Source organism: Pan paniscus, chromosome 8 (genome assembly GCF_029289425.2).
Source record: "Pan paniscus chromosome 8, NHGRI_mPanPan1-v2.0_pri, whole genome shotgun sequence".
Classification (NCBI taxonomy): Eukaryota; Metazoa; Chordata; class Mammalia; order Primates; family Hominidae; genus Pan; species Pan paniscus.
In genome coordinates, this window is record NC_073257.2 from 86654420 (window position 1) to 86677970 (window position 23551).

The 23551-nt window shown below is 36.0% G+C and overlaps 1 protein-coding gene across 11 annotated transcripts in view; it reads left to right on the plus strand.

Annotated features, from left to right (window-relative positions):
• ADK (adenosine kinase) overlaps positions 1-23551 on the plus strand; it is a 563972-nt gene that overhangs the window by 353565 nt on the left and 186856 nt on the right. For 8 of the 11 annotated variants that reach the window (XM_003813003.5, XM_008965554.4, XM_055093029.1 and 5 more), the window contains exon 7: positions 22541-22711. The exons of the other annotated variants lie outside the window; for them this stretch is intronic. In XM_003813003.5, the coding sequence (XP_003813051.2) occupies positions 22541-22711 (171 nt within the window). The remainder of the gene's footprint in view (positions 1-22540; positions 22712-23551) is intronic. 11 annotated transcript variants of the gene reach the window in all.

Consider the following 23551-nt stretch of genomic DNA (forward strand, 5'->3'; position numbering starts at 1 on the left):
AAGCAGCAGCAATTAAAGCAAGATAATGTATTACCCCCTGGAAATTGGGTGTTATACTCAAATGTAAAGGACTTGTATTGATTTAGTGCTAGCCTCAGAAAATAGTCAGATGTCCTCATTTTAAGGGAAAACTTTAGGAAATGTAATTATATCGTTTCTTTCTCTCTAAATCTGCCTTAGTTTTCAATTTCTTTATGTAGTTTGTTACTAAGAGGAAGCTACACTCTCATTACCACACTAAATGGATTTTCTATTAATATTTATCTCCAATGTTATTTTTATCTGGGTTGTTGTTTTCATTTCTACTTAGTATGTATTTTCTTCTTTCCTTTTAGTTCAGAGGTCAACAAAGTATGGCCTATGAGCCATATGCTACAATAGCAGAGTTGAGTGGTTGCAACAGATACCATGTGGCCTGCAAACCTAAAATATTTATTGGGGCATTTTACAGAAAACACTTGCCAGTCCTTGCTTTAGTTGACCAAGTAGAAAAGGAAGAGCAGATTCTATAGAGTGAATAAATATCACCAGCAAAGGAAAGGATATAGAAAGGTACAGGATTTATACTTAGGCTAGCTAGAAACTCCATATGGTCAAAGTAAGAGTTTTGTGGATGTGAGTCATCAGAGATTATATAGGAAAGATAGATTACTGTCAGATTTAGAGGATTTTTAATGCCACTTCAGGAACTTGAGCTACTATTGTTTAGGAAATGAGTCATTTAAGGTTTTTTGAACAAAGGAGCTTTGCCAGAACAGGAAAGTGTTGCAGTAGGGTTTACAAAGTAATGAGAGTTATCAACTAAAGTTATATTAATAGGAAGGATGACATAGTTCCAGGAGTTGCTGTATAATTAAAATTGATAGGACCTTAGACACTGCATTTTGAGACAAAGAGATAATAGTTTAAAGATTAAAACTTAATTGGGCAGAAAAATTATTATTTATACACATATTAGGGAAGTAAAGAGCTAATTTTTATGGAAGGTTTAAGTTGATGGAGAAGGATTATAACACTACATAGGATAAGAAACAAAACTGATTACTAGTTATCAGCATTACTGAAGTTGTTCACTCATCCCAGGCACAGGCAATTTTTTACTCGCCATATTTTATCTCCAGGGCACCCAGCTGCCATCATCTTGTCAGGGTCCATCTCTTTATAAAATCCTCTTACTTTGCTCTCCAGAATCCCACCCTGATACACAGATTTACTTATGCTACCTCATACAGAATAAAGTACTTCCATTTTCCAAGTACTCTGAACCATGCTCAAGAAGGGCTTTAGCTCTCTCAAATAAAAAGACTTATCTCAAGGTGTTTAATTCAAGTAGAGCCACAGTTCCCAAACTGTGCACTGACACCCCAGGGTACTGCAGCAGACTCACAAGAGTGCTACAGGATATTTTATATCAGTTTCAAAATTAAATTTTGCTACATTCCTTTTGGATGATGTCTTTTTTAAAAATAATTACTGTTGTGTTTTTTTTTTTAATATGTACCTCCTGAAAAATCAATGCAGAATGGGAAATGAAGGTAGCAGTATCCACTTGGAATACAAGGCTTGAAGAGTGTGCAGTATTCCATAAGCAGACATATTCCTTTAGTAAATACAGTTAACCCTTGAACAGTGCCGGGGTTAGAGGCACTCCCCTCCCCCGGGTAGTTGAAAATCCATGTATAACTTTTGACTCCCCAGAAACTTTACTAAGAGCCTACTGTTGACCAGAAGCCTTACCTGTAACATTAATCGTTGATGAACATGTATTTTGTATATTATATGTATTATACAGTGTATTTTTGTAACACAGTAAGCTAGAGAAAAAATCATAAGGAAAATATATTTATTGATATGGTTTGGCTCTGCATCCCCACTTAAATCTCATCTCGAATTTTAATCCCCATAATCTCCACATGTTAAGGGAGGGACCTGTTAGCAGGTCATTAGATCATGGGGGCCGTTTCCCCCATGCTGTTCTTGTGATAGTGAGTTCTCGTGGAACCTGTTAGTTTTATAAGTGTTTGACAGTTCCTCTCTCATGTGCCCTCTCTCGCCTGCTGCCATGTATGACATGCCTGCTTCCCCTTCTGCCATGATTGTGTTTCCTGAGGCCTCCCCAGCCATGCAGAACTGTGAGTCAATTAAACCTCTTTTCTTTATAAATTAGTCAGTCTTGGGCAGTTCTTTATAGGAGTGTGAAAACGGACTAATACATTTATTATTCATTAAGTGGAGGTGGATCATCATAAACATCTTCATCCTAGTAGTCTTCACACTGAGCAGGCTGAAGAGGAGGGTGGGGAAGAGCTGGTCTTCCTGTCTCAGGGGTAGCAGGGGTGGAAATGATGAAGGAGGTGGAAAGGATGGCAGAAGAGGTAGGCATACTCAGTGTAACTTTACAGAAATACGTTGTAATTTCTGTCTTATTTTTCATTTCCCTAAAAATGTTACTCTAAAAATGTTTCTATATGGCACCTATCCTTCCACCTTTTGCTTTTGGTTCAGTGCCCATATCATAGAAGGGTCCATGTTGTAAAAGAAGTCAAAAGCAGTCTTTTGAATAACTGGAATCATTCTGTTATATGGTCTAATATGAATTTGTTTCTGGCACTACTTATTCTACATCTTCTTTCTCATCATCTGGCACTGATTTGGAAGCACTCATCTCCATCAAGTCGTCTTCTGTTAATTCCTGTGATATGGTGTCTGTTAGCTCTTGAATTTCTCCAAGATCCATATCTTGAAACTCTTCAACTTCCCCCCACTTTTTTTTTTTTTTTTGCCATATCCACAGTCTCTTTTATGATATCCTTGATTGACTCTGTTGTAAATCCTATGAAGTCATATACACCATTGGACACAGTTTTTCTCTAGCATCAATTTATTTTTTTGGGCTTGATGGCTTTCATGGCTACTTTTGTAACAATGGCGTTTTCCATGATTTGATTCTTTCAGATATCCTTGGCGTTCTCTAAGTTGAGGTCTACTTCCATAGCATTGACAATCTTTTCTATAGATTACCATGTGTAATGATCTTTAAAGGTCCTTATGACCCCCTAATCTAGATCTGAATTAGAGATATTGTGTTTGATGGCAAGTAGACCACTTTGACACCTTTGTTGTTGAACTCCTGGTGTGGGTGACCCGGGGCATTGTTCAATATCTAAAGAAATTTAAAAGACAGTTCCTTACTGACAAGGTACTTCTTTGTCAGCAGAAGTTACTTCTCCTCTTATCCATTTTTTGAAGCCAAACCTCTTTCTAAAAATGTCAAGCCATCCTTTGCTGACATTAAATTCTCCAGCTTTAAATCCTTCACCTTCCTTTTGCTTTAAGTTGTCATATAATGACTTCAAGTCTTACTAGAGTATGCCTTTCTTATAGCAATTCTGTACTCACATTGTATTTTAAATATAAGATAAAAAGATATTTTACAGAAATTTCAAGGTTTTCATGCCTGCTGTCGTAGCTGCAGTGATGGCTCCACAAAGTCCTCCCCCAACCACAATGGTCCTTACGCTGGATTCATCTATCTTGAAATGGTGGGCAACCACAGCTGCAGACCTCAATCTACGGTACATATCAAGCAAGTCAGCTTTTTTTTGTAATGATTTTTCTCTGCTTCTTGGGAGCACTTCCAGCATCACTAGTGACATTTCATATGGGTCCCATGGTGATGTTCAAGATTTACAGTATTGCACTAAACATGATGAAAAATAATTCAAGAACCATGAGAGATCACTTTTTATTGCAATATGCAATTTACTGTAAGATGTAGGGTTCACTCAGAGATGATTAGCATCAGATGGCATTTTCAGTGGATACTCGCAACACTTGAGCTCACTGCAAAAGCAACAGGTGGTAGTTACAACGTTGTTACAATAGTACAGTATTTACTGCAGTTCATTTTATGCAGTTAGGATTTAATACTGAATTTTTACATTTGTTTACATTTCTCTTGACTCAAATGCTGCCATGTATGGTCTGTAAGTGTTTGCCTGTGTAAGTTTTGATAGATTTTAACTTTTTATAATACATTTTTGTAGTTTTATGATAGTAAGTGATAAAATAGTATCTACATATACTTTATGAGTTCATGACGTACTTAACAATTTTTATCAATATTTCTAGGCTACACAGTTTGTCTGTAGAGTATTTCAAACTATCACAAATTTCCAAAAAATTTTCTGATATACTTCTTGAAAAAATTTTTACACACAAGTGGATCCATGCAGTTCAAACCCAAGTTGTACAAGGGTCAACTGTATTGTAGTTATTTTTAAATGAGATTTTAAAAACTTTTTTCAATTTATATGTATTTTTCTTAACTGAGTATTAAATTCTGAAGCTAGTACTTATTAAATTGTTTGGACTTAACGTTAAACAGGACTGTTAGGCATTTGTTAGCATACCATGAAAAAATGAAAAAAATAACAAAAACACTAAAAACACTGTAAACTGGGAAAGTTTCAGATTCTCTGAATTTGAGAGAGTTGTTCAACTCTAAAATGAATGCATTCTTCCATAAGCATGTGAAAAGGCAGCAGTCTTTCTTTTTTCTCTTTTTTTCAAAATTGCTTTCTAGACTGGGCACAGTGGCTCACACTTGTAATCCCAGCATTTTGGGAGGCTGAGGTGGACAGATCGCTTGAGCCCAGGAGTTTGAGACCAGCCTGGGCAACATGGTAAAACCCCATCTCTACAAAACATCCAAAAATTAACCAGGTGTGGTGGTGCACACCTGTAGTCTCAGCTTCTGTGGAGGCTGTGAGGTGGGAGAATCGCTTGAGCCCAGGAGGCAGAGGTTGCAGTGAGCCGAGATCGTGCCACTCCACTCCAGCCTGGTGACAGTGAAATCCCCTCTCAAAAAAAAAACAAAAAAACAAATTTGAAAACACATTCTAGTGACATGGGATTTTGTGTAGCATCTTAACAAAAATGTAATCACATATTTAAAAATTTTCTGTGCTTTTTGCTGTATCAAACAAAAAAAGTAAGAAGTGCTCTTCCCCTTAAGGTTATGGTCAGGTCAGAGTGGTAAGACAAATACAAGTTGCTTATATCATTAAGTAAAATAAAATAATTACCCTCATTTATTTCATAATATCACATATTATGGGCATTCAAAGAAGAATGTGTACATCTGTTAGTGGGAATGAAGAAAGAATTTGTTAGATTTTAAATGGGCATTGACATGTTGGTAAATTCTAACGTAGAGGTAGTGGACATTTCAGATAGAAGGAAAAACATAAAAACTCAAGATTTATTTTGGGAGAAGCAAATTATTCTATATGACTGAAGCAAGGACATATGTTATGAAGTAATGTAGATTACAGCTGGTTTACTATAAGTTGGAGTACTATCGTGGAGCACTTTGAATGCTGGGGTGTGAGGCATTTGGATTCAATTTACTAGGAAAAGAAGAGTGATTAGGGTGATTAATCTGTCAGCAAGATATAGGATGATTAAATCAAGGAGAGAAAGGAGGCAGGGATAGCTTTTTAAAAGGGAATGATGGATTTTGCTTTATGTATGTGTATTTCAAAGGAAACACCAAACTGTTGATCTTTAAAGAGCATACTTTTGTTCAGCACTGTAACTAACAGTTGTAACATAAAACTCACTTTTCTGATGGGAGGCAGAAGACTTTCTAACTTTCTTGTTATTTCTAGAGGAATAATATCAATACAATGTAAATATGTATGGAATGCATACTACAGGCCAAGAACTATATTAAGCATTTATTTAATTCTCACAACCCTTGAGAGACATTATTATTCACATTTTACAGGTGAGAACAGTAAAGCCTAGTAAAGTTATGTTGTCCAGAGTCACATAGTTAATAAGTAGACAGATTAGCAAAAATTTTTAAAATAAGTTTACTAGTTGGTTTAAACTAAGGAGAATTGAGTTAATTCTCCTTGGGTCTTATCAAATTGTCTTCATCTGACTTAGGCATAGTTTCTCTCTTTTTTTATTTTTCATATCACTCCTGATCTCTTCCCACCATGGGTACTCTTAATGTGTTTGATATGGCTCTTATGTTTGGATGTGTCCTTTAAGACTGTATTGTGTTATTTTAGATGCATGCATATGTGTTTAAATTATACATAATATATAAAAGGGTAAATTATAGCTTGTCTGATTTGATATATATGCTTCTACTCTATTGCTTTTATATTTTTATTTTATAAGAAACACACATTTTTCTTTTACAAGAAACAAGGTCTTGCTATTAATATGCTACCAAGACCAGAATGCAGTAGTTATTCACAGGTGTGATCATTGTGCAGATAGCCTTGAACTCCTGGCCTCACCCTATCCTCCCACTTGAGCCTCCTAAATAGCTGGAACTACAGGTGCATGCAGCTGGGCCTGGCTTAGTTTACTGCTTTTTTAAAAATAATTTACAAATAATAATTGTACATATTCATGGAATACATTGTGATTTTTTTTTTTTGAGACGGAGTCTCGCTCTGTCGCCAGGTTGGAGTGCAGTGGCGCGATCTCGCCTCACTGCAACCTCCACCCCCTGGGTTCAAGCGATTCTCCTGCCTCAGCTTCCTGAGTAGCCGGGACTACAGGTGTGCACCACCATACCTAGCTAATGTTTGTATTTTTAGTAGAGATGGGGTTTCACCATGTTGGCCGGGATGATCTCGATCTCTTGACCTCTTCATATGCCTGCCTCAGCCTCCCAAAGTGCTGGGATTACAGGCGTAAGCCACCGTGCCCGGCCCATAATGATGTTTTGATACAAAGTGCTGGGATTACAGGCGTAAGCCACCGTGCCCGGCCCATAATGATGTTTTGATAGCTGTAATGTATAGTAATCAGACAGGGATAAATAGCATATCCATCATCTCAAACATTTATCATTTCTTTGTGTTAAAAACATTTAATATCCTCCATCTACCTATTTAAACTATTTAATATATTTTTGTTAACTAAATAGTCATCCTGCAGAGGTATAGAATTCTATAACTTACTCTTATCTAGTTGTAATTTCGGTATCCTTTAACAAATTTTTCCCTATCCTTCCTTTCCCCCTACTTTCCCAGCCTCCAATATCCTCTGTTCTACCTTTTACTTCTATAAGATCAACTTTTTTTATCTTCTACTTATGAGTGAAAACATACCATGTTTAACTTTCTGTTCCTAACATTTCACTTAACATAATGTCCTCCAGTTTTATCTATGTTGCCATGAACCACAGGATTTTATGCTTTTTTATGGCTGAATGGTTTTTCTTTGTGTATACATTACACATTTTCTTTATCCATTCATTTGTTGTTGGACACCTAGGTTTGTTCCATATCTTGGCTATTGTGGATAGTGCTGCAATAAGCATAGGGGTACACATGTCCCTTAAATATAATGATTTCCATTCCTTTGGATAAATTCCTAGTAGTAGGATTGCTGGATCATGTAGTAGTTCTACTTGTGGTTTTTAGGAAACTCCAACTATTCTCCATAGTGGCTATTCCCACCAACAATGTATTAAGAGTTCCCTTTTCTCCATCCTCACCAACATTTTTTTTTCTTTTTGATAATAGCCATCCTAACTGGGGTGAGATGATACCTCATTGTGGTTTTGATCTGCATTTCTCTGATGATTAGTGATGTTGAGCACTTTTTCATATATTTGTTGGCCATTTGTATCTCTTTTGAGAAATGTCTGTTCAGATCATTTACCTATTTTTTAATAAGATTGGTTTTTTGCTATTGAGATGTTTGAGTTCCTTGTATATTCTCAGTATTAATCCCCTATCTGATGTTATGAATAGTTTGCAAATATTTTTTCCCATTCTGTAGGTTGTCTTTTCACTCTATTGATTGATTCCTTTGCTGTGCTAAAGATTTTCAGTTTGATATAATCTCATTTGTTTATTTTTACTTTTGTTGCTTGTGCTTTTGAAGTTGTATTCATAAAATATTTTTCCAGATCAATGTCCTAAAGCATTTCACCTGTGTTTTCTTCTAGGAGGGTTATCCTTTTAGGTCATATATTTAGTTCTTTGATCATTTTTTTGAGACAGGGTCTTGCTGTGTCACCCAGGCTGCAGTGCAGTGATGCGATAATGACTCACTGCAGCCTTGACCTCCTAGGCTAAGGCAGTTCTCCCGCCTCAGCCAGCTGAGTAGCTGGGACTACAAGCATATGCCACCATGCCTGGCTAATTTTTGTATTTTTTTGTAGAGATAGGGTTTCACCATGTTGTCGAGGCTGATCTCAAACTCCTGGGCTCAAGAGATCCACCTGCCTTGACCTCCCAAGATGTGGGGATCACAGGTGTGAGCCACCATGCCCAGCCTCTTTGATCCACTTTGAGTTGATTTTTGCATGCAGTGAGAGGTGGAAGTGTAGTTTCATTCTTCTGCATATGGCTATCCAGTTTGCTCAGGACCATTTATTGAACAGACTATTCATTCCCCAATGACAATTCTTGGCACTTTTGTCAAAAATCATTTTGCTGTAGATAATGTGGATAAATTTCTGGGTTCTCTATGCCTTTCCATTGGTCTATATGTCTGTTTTTATGCTGGTACCATGCTGTTTGTGTTATTATAGCTTTGTGGTATATTTTGAGGTCTGATAGTGTGGTACCTCCAGCTTTGTTGTTTTTACTCAGGATTGCTTCAGCTATTCAGGGTTTTCTATGTTTCCATACAAATTTTAGAATTTTTTTTCCATTTCTGTGAAAAGTGTCATTGGTAGTTTGATAGGGATTACACTGAATCTATAGATGTCTTTCCATTTATTTGTATGCACTTCAATTTCTTTCATCAGTGTTTTGTAATCTTCCTTGTAGAGGTCTTTTATCACCTTGGTTCAGTTTGTTCCCAAGATTTTGTTTTCTTTTCTAGCTATTGTAAATGAGGTTGCCTTTTTGAATTCTTGCTCAACTACTTTGTTGTTTATGTACAGAAACACTACTGATTTTTGTGTGTTGATTTTATATCCTGCAACTTTATGGAATTCATTTATCAGTTCTAAGAGTTTTTTGGTAGAGTCTTTAGGCTTTTTAATATGTAGAATCATTACATATGCAAATAGGGACAATTTAACTTCCTTCTTCTCAATTTTGATATGGTTTATTTCTTTCTCTTGCCTAATTGCTGTGGCTAGTACTTCCAGTACTATGTTGAATAAGAGTGGTGAGAGAGGGCATCATTGTCTGTTCCAGTTCTTAGAGGAAATGCTTTCAGGTTTCAGTAAGATGCTAGCTGTGAGTTTGTCATGTTGAGGTAATTTCAACATGTTATTATGTTGAGGTACTTTCCTTCTATACCTAATTTATTAAGAGTTTTTATGAAGGAATATTAAATTTTATCAAAAGCATTTTCTGCTTTTCATTGAGATGATCATATGATTTTTGTCCTTCATTCTATTGATATGATATAAGACATTCATTCAGTGACATATGTTGGACCATCTTTGCATTCTTGGGATAAACCTCACTTGCTCATAATCTTTTTGAGACGCTGTTGGGTTCAGTTTGCTAGTATTTTGTTGTGGACTTTTGCATGTATGTTCATCAGGGATATTGGCCTATCATTTTCTTTTTTTGTTTTGTCCTTATCTGTTTTTGGTATCACGGTTATGTTGGCTTCATAGAATCAATTAGGAAGTATTTCCTCTGCTTCATTTTTGGAATAATTTGGGACAAATTGGTTTTAATTCAACAGTGAAGCCATCTAGTTCTGGACTTTTTTTTTTTTTTTTTTTGGTGTTGGAAGACTTTTTGTTATTAAATCAATCTTGTTTCTTGTCATTGGTCTGTTTAGGCTTTCTATTTCTTCTTTCAGTCTTGGTAGGTTTTACATATCCAGGAATGTGTCCATTTCCTCTAGGTTTTCAAATTTGTTGGCATATAGTTGTTCACGGTAGTCTCTAGTGATCCTTTGTATTTCTGTAGTATCTTTTGTGATGTCTCCTTTTTTGTTTCCTATTTTAATTATTTAGATCTTCTCTCTTTTTTCTTATTCTAGCTAATGGTTTGTCAATTTTGTTTAGAAGCCAGCTTTTTGTTTTGTTGATCTTTTGTATTTTTTTGTCTTATTTTTGTTTATTTCTACACTGATCATTATTATTTCTTTCCTTCCATTAATTTTGGGTTTAGTTTATTCTTTTCTAGTTCTTTGAGGTTTATCATCAAGTTGTTTACTTGAAATCTTTCTTGTTTTTTGATATAAGCATTTATTCCTATAAACTTGACTCTGAATGCTGTTTTTGCTGTGTCCCATAGGTTTTGGTATGTTGTGTTTCTGTTTTCCTTTGTGTCAAAGAATTTTTAAATTTTATTCTTAATTTCTTTCTTTATCCATTGGTCATTCAGGAGCATATTGTTTAATTTTCATGTAATGGTATATTTCTAAATGATTCTCTTGTTATAGATATCTAAGTTTACGCCATTGTGTTCAGATAAGTACTTGATATTTTGATCCTTTAAGAATATTTTGAGACTTCTATTGTGTCCTTACACACGATTGATCCTGAGACTGTTGAATGGGCTGATGAAAAGAATGTGTATTCTGCCACTGTTGGCTGAAATGTTCTATAAATATCTGTTGTATTTAGTCTATGGTGCAGTTTAACTCTGATGTTTCTTTGATGACTTTTTGTCTACATAATCTGCCCAGTGTTGAGAGTGGGGTGTTGAAGTCCCCAACTGTTATTTCACTTTAGATCTAATAATATTTGCTTTACATATCTGGGTGCTTCAGTATTGGGTGCATATATATTTACAGTTGTTATATTCTCTTGTTGGATCAATCCCTTTATAATTATATAGTAGCCCTCTGTCTTCTTTTACAGCTTTTGACTTGAAGAGTGTTTTACCTCATATAATTATAGCTACTCCTGTTTGCTTTTAGTTTCCATTTGCATTGAATATTTTTTCCATCCACTTCCAGTCTGTGTGTGTATACAGGTGATATGAGTTTCTTGTAGATAGCATATAATTGGATCTTGTTTTTTTAAAATCCATTCAGCTAGTGTATCTTTTAAATGTGGAACTTAATCTATTTACAGTCAGTGTTATTATTGATAGGTGAGGACTTACTCCTGTCATTTTATTGATTGTTTTCTGGTGGTTTGTATATCCTTTGTTCATTACTTTCTCTCAATGTTATTTTTGCAGTTGAATGGTTTTCTCTAGTGAAAAGGTTTGATTCCTTTCTCCTTCTCCTTTGTACAGCAGCTCTATCAGTGTGTTTTATAGTTTCACATATTTTCATGATGGTGATTATTGTTTTTCATTTCCACATGTAAGACCCCCTTGAGCATTTCTTGCAAGGCCAGACTAGTGGTGATGGATTCCCTTAGTTTTGCTAGTCTGTGAAATATTTTATTTGTCCTTTATTTCTGAAGGTTAGCTTTGCTGGGCATATTCTTGGGCTAATAATTTTTTTCTTCTAGTACTTTGACTATATTATCCTGTCCTCTCCTGGACTATAGGATTTCTGCTGAGAAATTCACTGTTAGTCTAATGGGGATTCCCTTATATGACTTGATGCTTTTATCTTGCTGCTTTTAGAATTCTTTCTTTGTCTTTGACTTTTGACAATTTAACTGTAATGTGCCTTGCAGAGGTCCTGTTTGAGGTGAATATATTTGAGCTTTCTCGACTTGGATGTCTCTCTGTCTTTCTGTTATTATTTCATTAAATATGTTTTTCTCACCTTTCCCTTCACCTTCTGGAGATATTTGTTTGCTTAATGGTATCCCATAAATCCTTTAGGCTTTTTCATTCTCTTTTTTTTTTTAAAGTTAGTCTGCCTGTGTTATTTCAAAAGATCATTCTTCAAGTTCAGAAATTCTTCTTCTTGGTCTAGTCTGTTGTTTAGCTCTTTATTGTATTTTTTATTTCATTCATTAAATTCTTCAGCTCTAGGATTTCTGCTTCATTCTTTTTTATGATATCTATCTTTGTTGAATTTCTCTTTCAAATCATAAACTCTTTTCCTGACTTTGTTGAATTATCTATCGGTATTCTCTTGTATCTTATTGGATTTCTTTAAGATTATTATTTTGATTTTTTTCTCACATTTCATATATTTCCTTATAGTTTGGAGTCTGTTACTAGATAATTATTGTTTTCCTTTTGACATTACATGTTTTCTTGCTTTTTTTCCTTCTTCTTCTTTTAAGACAAGTTCTCATTCTGTTGCCCAGGCTGGAGTGCAGTGGCACAATCTCGGCTCACTGCAGCCTCTACCTCGTATGCTCGAGTGATCCTCCCACCTCAACTCCCCAAGTAGCTGGAACTACAGACACTCACCAATATGCCCTGCTAATTTTTGTGGTTTTTAGTAGAGACAGGGTTTCACCATGTTGCCCAGGCTTTTTCTTGCTTTTTCACGGTTGATGTGTCCCTGTGTTGATTTCTATGCATCTGGTGGAAAAGTCACCTCTTTTAATTTTATGGAGTAGATTTCATAAGAAAGAATACGAATGAGTCTTGGGTTGTTGGTTTGGTGGGGTACATTAGCCTTATTTCTAGATACAGTTTTGTAGTCTCTGAGTAATTTCTTCAGCTGTAATCCACTCTAGTGGCATTTGTGAGTTTCTCAGTGGCATGGGCTGAGAGAGTTTGTGGCAATGGTGATGCCACTTTGCCAGGGGTGGGCTCACTAGACTGTTTCTCAGGTCTGGGGTATGTATGTGCACATAGTAGGTCAGCCAATTTGGTTGGTGAGATTGGCTTACTGAGACTGGGGCCACAAGGCTGTTACTCTGACCAGAAATACAAGTATAAGGTTGCTTGGGCAACCTGGGGACATGCCTGCCAGGAGCAGCTTTCAGGTCGGGGACGTGGGCTTTTGGCCACTTGGCTGGCTTGGAGATATTCCCTGTGGCACGGGGGCAGTCTGTGGGACTATCTCTCAGGCCATTATTGGGGGTACAGGACTGTTGGGCAGGCCAAGGGCGTGCCTATAGGGGACCTGTGTGTCTGTTTCTCAGGTTCTGATTGCTTGCAGGTAGCCCTACTCTGCTGGCCCTGGGCCATATCACCTTCTCAGAGGCTCAGGGAGGTCTCCTGCTTAGAGAAGGGAGCCCAGCAGTTTGGCCAGCTTAAGAGCAGGCTTGCTGTGGGTAGGACTGGCAGACTGGTTTCTCTGTTGGTGGTATGGCCATGGTTCTTGGTTTTCTTGCTGTGCAAGACCAGAATAACAGCGAGTCCAGGGTCCAGCCTTCACCAGCTTGGATCATGGTGTTCAGAAACTTGTTTGGAGTTGGCATAATGAAGATGGAGCCCCAGTTCTGGAGAGGTGCAGTGGCCACTTTCCCCCCAGAGGAGGGCATACTACACAGTGGCTATTCTCAAGATGACGCCATGTTACAGCAGTTTGGCTCACAGTGGTGGGATGGGGAGTACACACCTTGTGCTCTTAATCCAGGTCAGTGCGTCTGCATGAATTCCTGGCAGCTCTCCAAAATGGGCTCAGGGCTTGTGAGGACTATGGGATTCTTGTGTAGTAAGGCCTTCATGTGTTTGTGGTGGCAAAGAGGCTGGTAGGGATCTTCTGCTGACTTTTTTCCCTGCAATAGCAATTCCCTCCCGTCTCCAGGCAGATCTGATCTAGGTGGGGAAGATGGGACCACGAGTTTGAGTGCCTCTATGCTGCCTTCCTAGATTTCCAATCACCACAGGTGCATCTTCATTCCATCAGTGCACCCCACTACTCTTCCTTCACACTCCAGTCAAATCTTAGCTGTTTGTTTGTTGCCTTGATCTTTTTTTTTGTGTGGGTTAGACAAGCACCAGGTATCCCTACTCAGCCATCTTGCTGATGTTACTCCTTTATTGCTTTTCTTTTCTTTTCTTTTCTTTTTTTTTTTTTGAGATGGAGTCTCGCCCTGTTGCCCAGGCTGGAGTGCAATGGTGTGATCTCAGATCACTGCAACCTCCACCTCCTTGGTTCAAGCGACCAAGTAGCCTCAGCCTCCCAAGTAGCTGGGACTACAGGCACCCACCACCACACCCAACTAATTTTTGTATTTTTGGTAGAGACGGGAGCTCACCATGTTGGCCAGGCTGGTTTTGAACTCCTGACCTCAAGTGATCCGCCTGCCTCAGCCTCCCAAAGTGCTGGGATTATAGGCTGGAGCCACTGTGCCCAACTCCTTTATTGCTTTTAATCTCTGCATAGTAGTGTGTGTATTAGTTTGTTTTCATGCTGCTGATAAAGGCATACCTGAGACTGGGAAGAAAAAGAGGTTTAATTGGACTTACAGGTCCACATGGCTTGGGAGGCCTCAGAATCATGGTGGGAGGCAAAAACAGAAACCCCTGAGAAAACCATCAGATCTCGTGAGATTTATTCACTACCATGAGAACAGCATGAGGGAAACCACCCTCATGATTCAAATTATCTCCCACCAGTCTCTCCTACAACACGTGGGAGCACAATTAAAGATGAGATTTGGGTGGGAGCACAGAGCCAAACCATATCAGTGTGCATTCACCACATTCTCATCTTTTCCCCTAGAAATAGACTTCTAGGATTTCTCACACTTTATGTTCAACAGAGCTATATAAATATGCTCCTGTGTATTCCCTTAAAGCCCATCTTCTTTCTACTATATCTTTTTCCTCATTTTACTTCCTTTTTTGAGGGAGTTATGTGGGATAGAAGAAAAATGGACTTCTTCATTTATAACATACCTGAAGTTGGGAGTATTTTAATCCTTAAACAGATTAAAATGAGCTGGGTGTGGTGGCTCACACCTGTAACCCCAGCACTTTAGGAGGCTGAGGGAGGCATATGGCTTGAGCTCAGTAGTTGGAAACCAGACTGGGCAACATGACAAAATCCTGTTTCTACTAAAAATACAAAAACTAGCTGGGCGTGGTGGTGCATGCCTGTAGTCCCAGCTACTTAGGAGGCAGAGGTGGGAGGATCACCTGAGCCCAGGAGGTCGAGGGTGCACTGAGCTGTGATTGCACCACTGCACTCTAGTCTAGGCAACTGGGCGAGTCTCTGTCTCAAAAAAAAAAAAAAAAAAAAGAGTAAAAGATATGCAGACTATGTGATTTTCTGCTTCCAAAAGGAACCACATAGACAGGAAGAAGATCCAAGTGAATTATTCTCTTCTATTTCTTTACATTGCCTTCTGTCATTGGTAACATAACCTTTATGGCATTCACAAGTATATTTGTTCTAGCTTTCTTCTTTTAGTAATTCTGTTGCTGTCGTTTGTGTGAAATACTGCATATTATAACATTGTAATTATAAATGATTTATACATTATCTTAATCGTTGTCAGGGCCAACGTTTTTCTTACAAGCAGATAGGAACTATGCTTTGTTGTAACTCATATTTGATCGACTCTGAGAACAAAATATATTTTATACTTTCTTGGAGTAGTCCCACAAAACATGTAGGACCCATTAAGAGGAAGAAAGCATGCTATATGGTTGTTATATTTGTTATTTTTGACTTGTAATTTATTCATTCTCTCAGCCCTGTTCTCTGACTAGTGTTACTATGGCACCTAAGTTATGGCATGGAAAACAAGCTAATTATGTTCTTCAGAACAGACGACAGTGATACATCTTGAGACACAAGCATCTGGTAGTCTTAGCCCTTTCCTCATCAGTGCTAGTCTAGGCTTGGTTGGGCTCTCTGGTTGTCCAAATATTTTTCTGTTACAACACATCCTTCTTTATTTTATTTTTCTTCTATAAATAGTGGTTTATGCTTTCTAAAGCCTCTAGTCTCATATTTAGTTTGTTCCTTTTTGAGCCTTCTGTCTACTCAAAGAAGTAATATAGACTTACTCCCAGCTGTGTATGATCTACTCTTACTCCTGTTTATTGAGTTAAGCTTTTTACTATTTGTAAACATCTCTTGGTTGTGTAGACACAAATACACCAAAACTAAAAATGGTTAAATTGGGGTGAAAACTTACGGATATTTCTTACAATTTATTTTTCAAAATTCAGTCATGTAGTTAGATGGCTCTCCTGATAAAAATTGTTTAAGAGATATGAGTAATCAATACTTTTTTATCAGAAGTGACATCTAACCATATTACCAAATTTTGAAAAACAAAGAAAATATTAGAATTATCCACAATTTTTGTACCTAAACTTAACCAGTTTTACTTTTGTTTATTCCCTTATAATCTTTTTTACTATTGATTTAATGTAGGTTATAATCATACTGTGTACACACTATTTGTATGTCTTCTATTTAATTGAATATTTATGTGCCATAAGCATTTTCTACTTTACTACTTAGTTTTCATCATCATCATCATTTGTAATATCTTTAAAATATTCTCTGGAGTGGTGCTATTCAATAGAAATATAATTTAAAATTTTCCAGAACCCATATGAAAAATGTAAAAAGAAACAGCTTAATAATGGATTTTATTTAATCTAATATATCTAAAATATTTATTGTTTCAACATGTAAAAATTATATACCGTATTAGACATAAAAATTATTAGATTTTAACCTTCTTTTCATAGTACATCTTTGAAATGTACCTATTTTACATATATACCAGTGAATTATGTCAGTAAACTTTCAATGTCAAAATGTAGTCCTACCAAAACAATAAAGCTCCAGCAGAAAAATATGAAATGCTTCAATTTTTACATTTAAATTAATGAAAGTAAATTAAAAATTTAGTTTCACAATCATACTAGCCACGTTACTTATGCTCATCATGTACATGTAGCTTCTTAATTTAAATTTAAATTAAATTTAAAATTCAAGCCTCTCTTTGCACTAGTCACATTTTAAGTGATCAGTAGTGAGCTTTAGAGTATATAGCCAATTCTTGACTGTTCCTCTGTCATTTTTTTACATTGATTTCAATGAAATAAGTACACTGATAAGTTTATGAATGTATATTTTCCCATGTTTTGGATTACTTTCTTAAAGTAGACTCTCAGAAGTAGAATTACTGGGTCAAAGAGTATAATCAACCCTTCTTCATCATTGTTACCATGTTGTTTCTTTAGTTACTAGAGAGGAATATTTCTCTACATATTTATTTACTATGTATTTCTCTTTCAATGGAATACTTTTTAATGTTATGGTTTATTTATCTATTGGTGTCCTAATGTTTGTTTAATTTTTAGTCTACTTTTATATTTCTTTGTGGACTAAAGATACTAACGCTTTGTCTTGTTTTTCCTCATCTTTTGTTTATTTGTTTGTTTTTTTCCTTCTGGGAGTACCAACTGAACCCTTTACTTTTACTATAGCAAATATTTAGATAATACTTCCTCTGTAAGCTTCAAAGTTTTTCCCACTGTAGAAGTTTGATATTTACTTCTCTTTTATCGTAGATTTTCTATGTATTTTTAAAAAATGTTTTTATCAAACTGGAATATATGATTATGTAATTGTGAGAAAATAAACTAAATTACAAGTTCTTAACCTTCAGTTGAATCCAGTGCTTACCCATTATTTTTAGATAAAGCCTCATTATATATAGTTGCTGACCACCACTGCATAGTTTTACGCATATGTGTAGTTAATCAGGAAGTAGATGGACCCAAATAGATTAAAATCTACTGTTTCAAATATTTCAAAATAATATCATATATTCTTCTCTATTATATTCTGATCAGAATATTGTTCTCAGTAAAAACAAAGTCTTTTTTTTTCTATATCACCATGTATCCACAGTTGATTAATTATAGTCATGGTTATTTTACATAGGTTTATTTCCTTTTGAATTAATATAGACTTATACTTCCAAGAGTTATAAATGCCTGAAATTTACATAGTTGTGTATGCACACATACACATACCCCTATTCCTCACATAATTGGTAATAGAAATAATGAAAAGAGGTTGTGCTCTTAGGCAAGGACAATTTAAAAGAACCCCAAATGATTACCTTGAATTAAGGTAAACACTGGTAAAAAAAGAGCAAAAAGGGCAATTTTTTCCTTTAGTATATTAAACAATGTTGTTTCTGACATTCGCTCATGTTTAGACTACTCTGAAAAATCCTTAGAGTGGTTGTGTAATGTGTTTAAGTTTTTTCGATTTCCAAGCATTAAGTCTGGCTCCACTAAAATGGTTGTTTGGTTCTATTTTAGTCTGTCCCTATCTGTCCTACTGCTACCACTTTGTGTTGTTTTGTTTTCTGTTGTAATGAATACAACAGTCCCACTTCATTCTCAGTTCTAATTAACGTTATCCAGCCTCTAAGTGTTAGCATCTACTTTGCTTTTGGTTATAGGATCAACGATAAACAGCTAACTGTTGTGCAGACTGAAATCCCTAATTAGTAAAGCACAAGATTTTATTGGTTATATATTTTTCTAAACTATAGACTTGATTTTGTTGCAAACCTTACATGTAGAAAAAAAATTTTGTAATGGCACTGTTTTTATTTTTGGTGATACTATAGTCTGGAACATGTGGCCTAGCAAAGGTTATAAATCTAGCAAGAAAAATTATGGATGGCATCAATTTTAACAGTCTTTGTGATCTAACAGAGCATAAACCCCAAATTGTTTAAATACTAAATATTTACTTAAAGAAAAACAAGAGATCATTCAAAAATAGAATTTAAATAGTGAATTTGCCTTTTATTTAAAAGTTGACAAGTTTTGTATATTTATAAAATTAACAAAATTGACATCATACTATCCATATCACAAGACTCTTGTGTTGTATTTTAAAGGAAAACACACACACAGCATACATACATTTGGATTGGGGCCAGATTTAGACTCCAGGGGCACAGTGTTCTGTACCTTAAATTACAATCAGATGTATTTTAGCACAGATCAAATTTTCAGTCTGAAGTTGGTGAGAAGCCTAATTATTTGACCAGGTTACTATTTATGTAGACCATTCTGTGGCTGGCTGTGGTTAATCCACAGCTGGCAGAATGCTAGCTATGGGAGGTTTTTATTTGATGCTGGAACAGTTTGGGGAGAAATAGAGGGGGAAAGCTTTAAAATCTTCTCATTAAATGGAAGACTAAAAAGCAAGACAGTACATCCATATTACTATGGAGACAAGATGCTGTATAAACTGTTCGTTTTAATTCTCCAAGTGACAGAAATAGCAAAGCAGCAGCTTGGATGCTCATAGTTTGCAAGTGATAGGATACTTGGTTAAAAAAGAAAGATAAAAACATTTAAAAATAATAACTAAGACTAAGATTTGTTGCCTCTTAGAACACTTGAATATTGGTAAAGAATTAATGGATTCAATTTTTAAATGATGAGAAATATTGTTATTACACAAAAACATTTTGTATTTCACTAAACATACTAAAACATTTAGAATTTCACTAGCAGTACTTTAAAGTGATAAGAGGCAGTTGTAGGGGAGAAAAAGTAACATATTTTCCTCATCCATCGCAAGGGTCATGACTGAACCCTCTGTAATGAAAGAGATTAACAAGAGAAAAGCATAATTTATTTAACAAAGTTTTACATGACACAGAAGCCTTCAGAAATTAAGACCCAAAGACCAGCAAAAACTATTTTTATGCGGTCTGATGAAAGACATGGATAGTTGTAGAGAAACATTAGACAAAAGGGGTATGATCTAATGGTAATAAACCTAGGATTGGAGGATGTGGAAGCCAGCAAGTCCTGTCTGTTAGATTATTCTTGGCCACCAGGTATAGGGCAGGACCCCTTTGGAAAAGGGTTTTATGGCCAGCTTTCACACAGAAAGGTGGGAGAAGGTCAGAGTGACCTTGCTTCTGCGGGTTTTCTCAATTGCTAGGGGGCCATATTTTGGGGTATTGTATTCTGGGCCCTGACACAATTATAGTAGACGATTCTCTCTTAACGTCTCAGAATATGTATAAAGGCAATAAACCCTTCCTTAAAAGATGGACCCCAATACACATGGCTCCTGCCACAAAATTAATTTTTTTAGTCTTCTTATTGTAGTCTATTTGAAATTTGAAAGTAATATTTTAAAAGTTTTTTTTTCTTTTTAAACTTTTCAGAGTTTGCATTATGGAAATCGTTGGTCCCTCAGTTATAAGTGAATATCTCAGTAGCATTTTTGTAACTTTTAAAAGAAGTTTCTTTTATATTTTCAAGGTTATTTCTTCCATTTATAAGCCAGTTCTTCTCCCCTTCTAGTTTCCAGTGCTCCCACTTCCTCTAGTTCTTTGCTCTAATTATCCTCTCTCCCTTGCCTCTTCATTCTTCTATTTCTCCAATAGATCCTTTTCTTTGAAAAGCAAAATCTTTCCAACTTTCCCTGCCCTTAAAAGCAAATCTCTTCTTTCCTCCCTTCCCTGCCCACCCTTCCCCGCAAAAAAGCGTTTGTGCCTTTTCCTCCTCTTATTATCTGCTCAAATTAGCAACATATCTGGAGTCATATGAATCCAGGCTTCATCACATGTAAGCTGTGTGTCCTAAGAAACATCTCTTAACTTCTCTATCTTGCTTTATTTATCAAAAGAAACTAATATGTCCACCTCATAGGTTTGATGTAAGGAAAAAACAATAACTGAGTTGCTGTATAGTATAGTGCCTGGGACACAATAATTACTCATTACATTTCAGATGGTTTTATTATCATTACTGATGAAGCTTTGAAAATAATTATTCTTACCTTACTTTCTCACCATTCCTTTTTTAACAACTACTTCTACCATCATACTAAGTGCTTTCTGTTAATCATCAAATCTTATGACTTTTACTCATTCCTTTCTTTCTCTACTTCCCCATAGCACCTTCTTAAAATTTCTCTTGCTTAGTTTCTCCACCATCACTTCTCCTCTCCTCATTTGGCCTCCTCTTGTTTTCTCCTTTTCCTTTTTTATTTCCTCTAATTTTTGTTCTCCATTTTTTCCTTCGTCCTCTTTTGTTCTGTGTTCTCTGCCTTGGGAATTACAACACCTCTTTGACCTCACCTCTTTCATGACCTTTCCTCTAAGTCCAACTTTCTGGCAGATACTTAGAGATCCCTTAGAACCTCAACTGTAGTATGACCACAACTAAACACTCTTTACCATCTAAGCCAGATCTTATTCTGGAATTTTCCACTTTTATTAATGGTAGAACCAGATTCAAAAATCTCAATCATCTTTTGACTCTTTTCTTCTTTGCCTTCCACATCTTAAACAATTGCCAAGTTCTGTATGTAGTACTCCTAATATGGTTTTCTTTTACACAGCCAAATGTGGACATTTATTAACTGTTGCTGAATTGTTGCTGCCCAGGTTAACTTTGCTTTAAATTTTCCCATAAGCTTGTTATTCCTTCCTTTCATGGAAATATTCATTACCCATGATCCACCCCTACCCCTCTTGCACATTGCCCACCAAATAGATTCCTACCCTGCCACCCAAGGCCCTTTGTATTCTTAACTTCGCCGACCTTTTCAAGTCTCTATTATTGCCCTTTGTGTATTCCTTTACTTGTTTGTGCACCATCCAAACTAATTTCCTGTATATACATGTATGTCTTTGCTTATGCTTTCATCTAGAAAGCATGAATATGTTTTAATAAGACTTTCATTAATATTAAAGCTGTACATAAATAGCATTTTAAATGCAGCTTTCCTGACATGAAATTTTAAAGAAATTTAAAGAAAATTTTAAAGAAAAATTAAATATTTTTCTTTGGCATTACTGCATTCTTTTCTCATTATTTGAAAATTCTAATTCAGAATCTTCCTCAAAAATCAATTTAGATATTTCTTAAGGTAACAAGTTATGATTGATTGATTGATATAGAGACAAGGTCTCCGTGTATTTCCCAGGCTGGAGTGCAGTGGTGTGATCTCGGCTCACTTCAACCTCCACCACCTGGGCTATAGCAATCCTTCCGTCTCAGTCTCATGAGTAGCTGGGACCACAGGCACACACCAACACACCCAGCTAATTTTTGAAATTTTTGTAGAAACAAGTTCCGCCATGTTGCCCAAGCTGGTTTGGAACTCCTAGACTCAAGTGATTGGCCCACCTTGGCCTCCCAAAGTGCTGGAATTCCAGGTGTGATTCATTGTACCCAGCCAGAAGTTATGATCTTAATTAACAGATTATCTTAAAGTCACTTATAAGAATACAAACTCAGCCAGGCTCAGTGGTGTGCACCTGTAATCCCAGCTACTTGGAGGGCTGAGGTAGGAGGATTGCTTTATCCCAGGAGTTCAGGACCAGCCTGGGCAATACAGTGAAACCTTATCTCAAAAAATATATATTCCAAACTGTTTGTAAGAAGCTAAAAGGATTCAGTTTGCCTTCATAGTACAATTTCCCTAATTCGAATGTAATTATTGTCTTGAATGAGACCTTTCAAATATTTTTTCTTTCATGAATTTCCAGAATTCTTTAGTATTGAGGATATAAACCTAGTATGAAATAAGTAATGCTTTATTCTCTGAAGTAATGGCATGTATCAAGCATATGGTACTCATATGATCAAATATCCTTCCAGTCAAATGTTGCTATTTTCTGCCTTGCATCTTATAATTGTATTTTATATACTTTTGTATTTTGTATAGGTTTCTTTTATTCTCACTGAGAGTGACTGTGGAGATGGCATTTCTAATTTTCCCTCCTTTTTTCTTCATCCAGGGCTTTTTTCTTACAGTTTCCCCAGAGTCAGTATTAAAAGTGGCTCACCATGCTTCTGAAAACAACAGGATTTTCACTTTGAATCTATCTGCACCGTTTATTAGCCAGTTCTACAAGGAATCATTGATGAAAGTTATGCCTTATGTTGACATACTTTTTGGAAATGAGACAGTGAGTTACCTTTCCTTTTTCAAAAGAACCTGGGGGTTTTTTGTTTGTTTATTTCTGATGTGTGTATATATGTTTAGAAATATATAAATTAAATCCTAAATTTTTGTGTAAATATCCTTGAGAATTGTGCAACAAAATTGCCTCAATGTCAACTGCTCTCAGTATTTTCGATATTTCCTTCAGTATATACTAACTTCTTTCTTAGTGAAGCATTTATTTATTTATTTTTATATTTTTATTTTTTTGAGGTGGAGTTTCCCTCTTTTCATCCAGGCTGGAGTATAATGACATGATCTTGGCTCACTACAACCTCTCCTTCCCGGGTTCAAGCAGTTCTCCTGCCTCAGCCTCCTAAGTAGCTGGGGTTATAGGCGCATGCCACCATGCCCAGCTAATTTTTGTATTTTTAGTAGAGACAGGGTTTCACCATGTTGGCCAGGCTGGTCACGAACTCCTGACCTCCGGTGATCTGATCGCCTCAGCCTCCCAAAGTGCTAGGATTACAGGTATGAGCCACTGTGCCCGGCCCAACATTTATTTTTTTAAGGTGTTTGAAGTTTAATTTACTTATAGTAAGAGTCATCCTTTTACTGTAATTTCTGTGAGTTTTTACAGATGGATACCTGTCCTGTTACTATGACCACAATCAGGATAAAAAAGCACATTCATCACTTTTTAAAGTCTCTTCGAGTCTAAGTCCATTTGATATTTGTTTAATAAATTATGAGTAAATTTTGATATATTACATTTATATTTCTTTATTAATAATATTTTTAAAATATTGTCTGTTATAGTTGAAGGTGATAAAATGGAATTTCATCTCAACAAGTACAGTTTTTT